Source organism: Danio aesculapii, chromosome 23, assembly GCF_903798145.1.
Source record: "Danio aesculapii chromosome 23, fDanAes4.1, whole genome shotgun sequence".
Lineage (NCBI taxonomy): Eukaryota > Metazoa > Chordata > Actinopteri > Cypriniformes > Danionidae > Danio > Danio aesculapii.
Window position 1 is genome coordinate 49193609 of NC_079457.1, and position 9350 is coordinate 49202958.

Genomic DNA, 9350 nt, shown 5'->3' on the forward strand with positions numbered 1-9350 from the left:
GCGCGTCGGTGTGATTTATAGAGATTATTTTCCCCGCCCTCCATTACAGCCGCAGCACCTGAGCCGCATTCCACCAACACTCGCACATCATTATATTATATTATATTATATTATATTATATTATATTATATTATATTATATTATATTATATTATATTATATTATATTATATTATATATTAAAATATTATATTATATATTATGTTATGCTATATTATATTTATTTATTATATAAAATTATATTCTATTATATATTGATATATATCTATAATGTTTGTCATTCATTCATTCATTTTCTTTTCGGATTAGTCCCTTTATTAATCCGGGCTCACCACAGCAGAATGAACTGCCAACTATTCCAGCATATGTTTTACGCAGGGGATGCCCTTCCAGCTGCAACCCATCAATGGGAAACACCCATACAGTCATTCACACTCACTATGGCCAGTTTAGTTCATCAATTCCCCTATAGCGCATGTGTTTGGACTGTGGGGGAAAACGGAGCACCCGGAGAAAACACACGCCAACACGGGGAGAACATGCAAACTCCACACATAAATGCAAACAGATCAAGCCAAGGCTTGAAGCAGCGACCTTCTTGCTCTGAGGCAAACGTGCTACGCACTGCGCCACCGTGAAGGCCCAACATATCAAACAGTATTATCCCTACTGAATAAAACAGCTTAAACCAGCCTAAGCTTGTTGGCTGGTTTTAGCTGGTTCACCAGCATGGCTTAAGAGGGGTTTTGGCCACTTCCAGGCTGGTTTCCAGCCTGGTCTTAGCTGGTCAGGCTGGAAAATGACCAGCTAAAACCAGCTTGACCAGCCTGGTTTAAGATGGACATCTGGTTTTGGCTGGGCTCCCAGCCTGGCTAGGCAGGTCAAGCTGGTTTAGCTGGTCATCTCCCAGCCAGACCAGCTAATACCAAGCTAGAAATGGCTGGAAACCAGCCTGGAAATGGCCAAAACCCCTCTAAAACCAGCCTGGTTGACCAGCTAAAACCAACTAACCAGCATAGGCTGGTTTAAGCTGTTTTTTCTCAGCAGGGATATTATTTCCCACAGCAGTTGGTGGCGGTAATGGACCAGAAGTTTAGTGCAAACCGCCGAAGACACACGAAGAAGAAGCAGAGTCGCTCACGGTAATGTCATGCCTGACTTTAGTGAACGCCGTGTTGTCTTGTTTACACGCTAGTTTGATGAAATAACAACAGCGCTTCCTTAACACAACACGTTACCGCCGGGTCTCCGGTATGATTGTGCGCCTGAAGATCCTGCGGTGGAGCGGGAGGACTGTGCGGGAGGCGCTGCTGCAGCGGGAGAAACACACACACATGCCGGAAGAGAGACTGTCGGAGAAGAAACTGGTACACACACCTACACACCCCCCGCACACACAGTTGTAATGATGTTTTTACTGCACAGGCAGTATATTCTCTCCTCTCTTCCCCTTAAACTCAACCCTCTCAGCAAACAGTCTGCACTTTGACATCTTCATTCTGTCAGCTTTATGAGGATGTTTACCTCATGAGGACCTCCATTCAAGTCCCCATGAGTGTGTTCGTTCAGCGTTAAGTCCCCTCCAGGATATAAACAGACACACACTGCAGCTCTCGGAGAGGAGGACACACGTGTTTGTTTTGTGAATTGTATGGACATTCCATGGGTGTCCATTGTTTCTATATTGTTTAATCTGTATTGTCTATTGCTCCAGCCAAAACATGCCTCTTAGATGGCACTGCAGTTAAGCTTTATGGCACAAACCCATTCTGTATGATTCATAATCTTTATAAGGTTACTTTTGTCACACCCATGACATACACACGTGTTCTGACAACTGTGCCACATAGACCTGTCACCATTAGCCATTTTTGTTCTGCGATATAATGTCATAGAAATTATTGCGATAAATGATATTATTATCATTATTATTATTATTATTCATTCATTTTGCTTCAGTTTAGTCCCTTTATTCATCAGGGGTCACCACAGTGGAATGAACCACCTTCTATTCCAGCATATGTTTTACACAGCGTATGCCCTTCCAGCACTGGGAAACATTTATACGTTTATATATTGATTCTACAACAGGATTTACATTGGCATAAACACATTCAAGGCACTATAAATGTCCTTATTGGTGTTATTTGTGAATCATAACTGTTCTGGAAGTGGACTGCAGAGTTAAAACAGTTTATTTTGTCACCTCTTCAAAACCAGCTGTAGTTTTCAGGAAAATTGTGAACATTCACCTTTTCTTTGTCTGTTAGTAAAAAAAATGTTCCCTGAATTCGCTGACATCTCCAACGGAGATGAGATGAGATGACAGAAGCTGTGTGATCTGCTCGAGTCTATAAGACGTTAGTTTTTATGTAAACATGATGAGCGAATAATATTGAGTGGCCAAACATTATTGAGGTCATGTCCATGTAGTGCATGATAAGTCAATATGTCGATTATTGTGACAGGCCTAACATATTTTTAAACTTGGAAAAAGTTCAAGAGAGAGTTGCGGCGTGGACAAGTACGGTGATCCAACTCGGAGTTTGTGTTCTGCGTTTAGCTTATCCAAGTACACACACACACACACACAAAAACAAACGCAAACACACACACAAAGCAGTGTTGCCATTGCAAATGTAATTTGACCAAAATCTACCATGTGGTCTAAAATTGATGGTGTTAATAAATTAATCTTAATTTCCTAGGAAACACACACACATACTCTGACCCCTCTAGTGTCTACATCACACACACTTGCTCTCTCTCTCTCTCTCTCTCTCTCTCTCTCTCTCTCTCTCTCACTCTCTCTCACTCTCACTCTCTCACATTTATGAAGTTTATATTAAAAAGAACATAAATATATATTCTTTTTTTCTCTTATTAATCAGGGGTCGCCACAGCGGAATGAACCGCCAACTTATCTAGCATAAATATATATATATTTTACACAACGAACCCTTCCAGCTGCAACCCATGACTGGGAAACACACACACACACACACTCACTCTCACTCATACACTACGGCCAGTTTAGTTGATCAGTTCCCCTATAGCACATGTGTTTGGACTGTGGGGGAAACTGGAGCACCCGGAGGAAACCCACACCAACACGGTGAGAACATGCAAACTCCACACAGAAACACCAACTGACCCAACCAGGACTTGAACCAGTGACCTTCTTGCTGTGAGGCAACAGTGCCTGAATGCCTTTAAGTCAGAATCCTGCCTTAAAGTAACGATGCTGCAGGGCTTCGATGGCCTGGGATAGCCGGCCCGGGGTTTGCCCCTGGTCAGTGCGGAGAGCCAGCCGTGACGGGAACGGGACATGGCAGAACAAACGAGAACATATATATTTATTTATATATATATATATATATATATATATATATATATATATATATATATATATATATATATATATATATATATATATATATACATATATATATATATATATATACATATATATACATATATACATATATACATATATAAAGTAAACACAGTAATTAGTTGTGTAGTATTATAATATATAGTATAATAATAAATTAATCATAATAATTTAATAATAATAAAAAATAATAATAATTTAATAATAATACAAATTAACAATAAATAAATAAAATAATAAATGAGAATAAACTACAGTTAACATCTCTCTCTCTCGCACACACACACACACACTCTCTCTGACCCCTCTGCTTGTGTCCGCATAGAGCCGGTGTTTTGTGGACCAGCGGCGGGTGCGTCTGCAGGCCGGGTCGGGGGGTAATGGAGTCTCCAGCTTCCACAGTGAGCCGCGTAAGGAGTGGGGCGGTCCGGACGGAGGGGACGGCGGCTCTGGCGGACACATTATCATCAGAGGTCACATTTACTGCAGCTGAAACAGTTGTCATGTATACTTGTGCTTATTGTTGGTGAGATGTGCGCCTGCCTGTCCTCAAACCCTCCTCCTCCTGTGTTGTACAGTGAACCGGCAGGTGAAGTCTCTGTCCAGCGTGTCTACAGTGTATCGGGGCAGAGACGGAGAGGCAGGAGGCAGCAAAAACTGCTTCGGACGCAACGCCAACCCCACATACATCTCTGTGAGTTACACACACACACACACACACACACACTCTCTCATACACACACACACACAGAGCAGCTTGTAGAGTGTGTGTTGTGGTGTACAGGTTCCAGTGGGTACAGTCGTGAGGGAGCAGGGTGTTGTGCTGGCAGATCTGTCCCAGCAGGATCAGCAGGTGACGGTGGCGTACGGCGGGGCGGGGGGGAAGGGGAACCGCAGCTTCCTGACCAATGAGAATCGAGCGCCGATGAGGGCCACTGAGGGACAGCCGGGCCAGCAGAGGGAGATTCAGCTGGAACTGCGCACCATGGCACACGCCGCACTGGTCAGAACACACACACACACACACACACGTCTCATTCAGACGCGACGCCTTCAGCTTCACAGTTATTTCAGCTTTATACTAGTGCTGTCAAAAGTTTACTCATGATTATTTGCATACATAAGCTTCTATTTGCATAATATATAAACATTTACTGTGCATATTTATTATGTGTATATACAGGGGTTGGAAACTGAAACGCTATGAAAGGTTTGGTGACTAATGGCCCGTTTCCACTGAGTGGTACAGTACGGGTCACCTTTATCAGGCTTGCGTTTCCACTGCTAAAAGGGTACCAACGGTGGGCATGGTGTACGACAGAAAGTTTCAGTCTCCGTCATTCTCGCTGGAGGAAATGTCTGCAGTAAAGCTGTACGGGTCGTTCACTTATCATATGAGAAGCTCTTCTCACAACACAGATGCTTTATACATATAAATACTGTATAAATGTTCATTACTGGCCTTTCTATGAACAGGATTTGATTATAACTGCAGATCAATGATAGTGCGAAATAGCCTACTGTATTATATAACGATTATATAAAATAAATGAAGACCCTTACAGTCTTCAATATGTTACCAATTACAGATAAACTACACACAGCAGACATTTAGTCCTTATTTGGGTCAAAAACAACACACAATATAGCCCACAGTCCGAGCAGACCTCTCATCTGTGTCTGTAATCTTCACCTGCACATGTAGCCTCTGTTAGAGAGTAATCCCCTCATTCCCAGTTCATAATAGTCCAGAAGGTGGTGATAATAGTTAAACATGGCAGTGTGTTCATGTTTTATGTTGCTGAATATCATCTTGGGCTGTGGACAGTGTGAAAGATGTATTGTTCTCTGATGAGTCCACCTTCACTGTCTTTCCCACATCTGGGAGAGTTACAGTGTGGAGAAGCCCCAAAGAAGAGTCCCAACCAGACTGCTGATGCCCAGAATGAAGCATGGGGGTGGATCAGTGATGGTTTGGCCTGCAATGTCATGACATTCCCTCTGCCTAATATTTGTGCTAGATGAATGAGTCACTGCCAATCAATACCGAACTATTCTGGAGGACCATGTGACCCGATGGGTCAAACATTGTATACTGAAGGTGGTGGTGTGTCTCAGGATGATAATGCAGCAATACACACAGAAAGACTGGTGACAGAGTGGTTTGATGAACATGATAGTGAAGTTGAACATCTCCCATGGCCTGCACAGTACCCAGAACTTAACATTATTGAGCACTTTGGGCTGTTTTGGAGGAGCGAGTCAGGAAATGTTTTCCTCCAGCAGCATCACATAGTGACCTGAACACTATTCTGACAGAAGCTCAGCTCAGAATCCCTCTAGCCACTGTGCAGCACTTGTGTCTGTCATTCCCAAGTCCAACTGATGCTGTATTGTCCACAAAAGGAGGCCCGACACCATACTAATGAATTATTGTGATCTTAAACCAGGTGTTTCAGTTCAATGTCCAACCCCTGTATATACACAACGCTAACAAAAGTCTGTCTCTAACTGTTTCTGGTGTTGAGCAGGTTGGCTTTCCTAACGTTGGCAAGTCGTCCTTGTTGCGTGCCATCTCTAAAGCGCGGCCGGCCGTGGCGGCGTACCCCTTCACCACACTGAACCCTCACGTGGGCATCGTGGAGTACAGAGACCACACACAGGTGGCAGGTGTGTGTGATGTCTGCTTGTGTTTAGAGGACAGCTGTCAAACACAGATCCTAGAGACACGCAGCTTTGCACAGTCGAGTTTGCTAAACTCATTTTGTGTATGGTGTTCCTCTGCAGTGGCTGATATTCCCGGACTCATCCCTGGAGCTCATCTGAACCGTGGACTGGGTTTGTCTTTCTTACGGCACATCGAGCGCTGCCGTGTCCTGCTGTATGTGCTAGATATGTCCTCTCCGGAGCCCTGGGAACAGCTTCAGCAGCTGTGTTTTGAGCTGGACCAGTACAGACCTCTGTTTTCACAAAGACCACATGCTGTCGTAGCCAATAAAATGGACCTGCCGGAATCCAGAGCGAATCTGGACGCTCTGAGGGATCGCGTACATCAGACGGTCATTCCTGTATCGGCTTTAACAGGAGGAAACACAGGGGAGCTCATCCTGCACCTCAGAGAGATGTACGACAGCTATCCACAAGCTGAAACCCTGCCCTGAGTCCTCCAGAGTGTGTTCATGATAAACTCCACAGACACAGGTACCTCCAGAACTGCATAATGCCTTTATTTAATAACAGAAGTTACAGCGCATGTGGAAAATCATCATGTAAATCAATACCTTTATTTACATTACAGTCTGCTTTCAAAAGACCTTCAGGATAAAGTTGTGGAAAAGCACAGGTTAGGAGAGGAGAAGGCTACAAAAACATTTCATTATGATTAGATTTCAGGCTGTATGACAAATGTTGTCGTCATTTCAAAGGGATATGATGGTTTTCTGTAGGCACTGTACATATAATCTGTTCTGCCGTAAGTCCTACTTGCCGTATGACTACTTCACGATCACATACATGTATTACATGTTTGTTTTTTGCGGTGTATGTGCAAAGATAATCAAGCTAGAGATGATATGAATCTGAAAAGTCTGAATAAAAATCCTCATGTGTTTTATTTTGTAGCTTATGTGTAGACCGTGTGCAGCAAAAGGTGATATATTTAAAAACAAAACATATTTGTGGTATTTTATTTGTAAAAAAATTGATATTCTACATTAGAGTAATTAATTATAGGCTGCTAAAGTTATTCATTCATTCATTTTCTTTTCGGCTTAGTCCCTTTATTATTCTAGGGTCGCCACAGCGGAATGAACCACCAACTTATCCAACTCATGTTTTACACAGCGGATGCCCATCACTAGGAAACATCCATACACACTCATTCACACTCATATGCTACGGCCAATTTAGTTGATCAATTCCCCTATAGCGCAGTGTTTCCCAACCCTGTTCCTGAAGGCACACCAACAGTACACATTTTCAATGTCTCCCTAATCAAACACACCTGAATCACCTAATTAGAACATAAGAAGAGACTCCAAAACATGAAGTTAATTAGTCAGGTAAGGGAGACATCCAAAATATGTACTGTTGGTGTGCCTCCAGGAAAAGGGTTGGGAAACACTGCTATAGCGCATGTGTTTGGACTGTGGGGGAAACTGGAGCACCCGGAGGAAACCCACGCCAACACGGGGAGAACATGCAAACTCCACACAGAAATGATCACTGACTCAGCCAAGGCTCGAACCAGTGACCTTCTTGCCATGAGGGGATTGTGCTATCCACTGCGATAATAATTCCAAAAGCCAACTGACTGTAAAGCCACATAAAACAACACAAAATACGATGAATTTGTCAAGTTCAGCGGCTAATCAGCCGGAATCAGCTGAGGTGACGAGACAGCGAGACCTAGCTGTCACTCAAGTGGCCACAAATTATGCAGACTTAATATAACTTGGTTAATATAACTCATGGATGAGTTTAAAAACTGTTGTCATGAAGGGTAATATTAGCTATATGCACCAAAATCGTTCTTTGTAGCAGGCTGTAAACATGTTTTTATTAGCTGTAAAATTGGCCAATTTACCATGCGGTCAGAAATCATCTGGATCTCCTGGAGCCAGCCCCCAAAGGCGAGTCGATGATTTGCAGTTTTAGTTACTTCCATATTGGCTTCCTGAGGGAGAGCGGGAGGTTGCCGCTTGGATGAAGCCCTGGATTGAGAGTGATGTGATATTCCATTAATATCAGCCTTTTCACCCGTGTGTATCACTCCGCCTGCAGCGAGTGCCAAGCGGAGGAGTAAACTCACTCTTGTTGATTAAATACTGCACCTGTTGGACCACATCATGTGTATTTGTTTCAATGATTTTGTTATTAGGCTACTCCATTCATCTAGACCAGTGGTCCTCAACCTTTTAATCATCACGGACGGGTCAAACCTTGATCATTTTAATGTGGAACGAGGGTTTCGTAGGTTGCTAGGTTACCATAAGACATTTTCTCAGAGGAAGACAAGCTGACTTAACATTGCTGTAACTCTGCTTACAAAGCACTGCAGTGTTAGTGTTCTGTGTTTGTGTGGGATACTTTCTCTTACCGAAATGTGTATAACGTTATTCCATACAACCTGAAGCTGATCGGTCAGTTCTTGTCACGTGACTAGTGGGATTTCTTCAACTGTGTGCGCCTGGAAGGCCGCTCGTGTGCGCATCTCCATTGGAAACAATGAATTTGTGCGAACGGCCCCTAAAAGGCCGTCATTCAGGATCTCCAGCAGTTGATCTTGCTGGAGACATGCTGGATTCACCTGATTTGTTGACAAATGGGTTGTGGATCCATTCCTTGGCAGTTCGTGGATCCTTCACTGGGTCTTTTCACCTTAGCAAAGAAACTTTCCTGAGACGTCTGTCTTTTACTCATTTTGCTGCTTGTGGGTTAAATTTTGGCGAGATGTAACCAAGAGAATTGGGTCATTTTTCAAAATAAAAGATCGTTCAGACTCAGATAATTAATAAAACGGGAATAATTAATGATTTCTTGTGCGCCCTGGTACCAATTGATCCACAGAATGGTTCTGGTCCATGGCCCGGTGGCCCACTGATCTAGACCTAATGTTTTAAGGGCTTTAAGTGATTAAAAGGCTTGCAGCAGTTTGAGTTATTGAGTGACGAGTAGTTTATTTATCACGTTTAATGAAGAGTCGACTAAACTACAGGAAAAATTACATTCTGTGGGCACAATAGAAATTACAGAGTTAGTGGTGCCATCTAGCAGCGGTGTGTGGATCTGTCCCGACATCAAGTGGAAATATAGACAGGGTGGGCCATTTATATGGATACACCTTAATAAAATGGGAATGGTTAGGATATTAACGTCCTGTTTGTGGCACATTAGTATACAGTATGTGAAGGGGCAAACTTTTCAAGATGGGTGGTGACCATGGTGGCCATTTTGAAG

At 43.0% G+C, this 9350-nt stretch overlaps 1 protein-coding gene across 2 annotated transcripts; it reads left to right on the top strand.

The window, feature by feature from the left end:
- Positions 1-1110: 1110 nt before the first annotated feature.
- On the top strand, positions 1111-8237 carry mtg2 (mitochondrial ribosome-associated GTPase 2). 2 transcript variants are annotated; one of them, XM_056449913.1, is made up of 7 exons: positions 1111-1365; positions 3718-3865; positions 3971-4086; positions 4177-4395; positions 5924-6062; positions 6180-6593; positions 6691-8237. In XM_056449913.1, exons 1-6 carry the CDS (start codon positions 1252-1254, stop codon positions 6551-6553), a joined length of 1110 nt encoding a protein of 369 aa, XP_056305888.1. In that variant the 5' UTR covers positions 1111-1251; the 3' UTR covers positions 6554-6593; positions 6691-8237. The 2 variants fall into 2 exon arrangements, with proteins under 2 accessions (XP_056305888.1, XP_056305887.1); XM_056449912.1 differs by having other exon boundaries at positions 6180-8237.
- Positions 8238-9350: the final 1113 nt, after the last annotated feature.

Bases quoted from the DNA above. Each gene is read 5' to 3' on its own strand.
- mtg2 (XM_056449912.1), top strand. From the start codon at position 1,252: ATGATTGTGCGCCTGAAGATCCTGCGGTGGAGCGGGAGGACTGTGCGG. The intron at 3,866-3,970 runs GTCACATTTACT...TGTGTTGTACAG, and splicing joins CGGACACATTATCATCAGAG to TGAACCGGCAGGTGAAGTCT. The intron at 4,396-5,923 runs GTCAGAACACAC...GGTGTTGAGCAG, and splicing joins CCATGGCACACGCCGCACTG to GTTGGCTTTCCTAACGTTGG.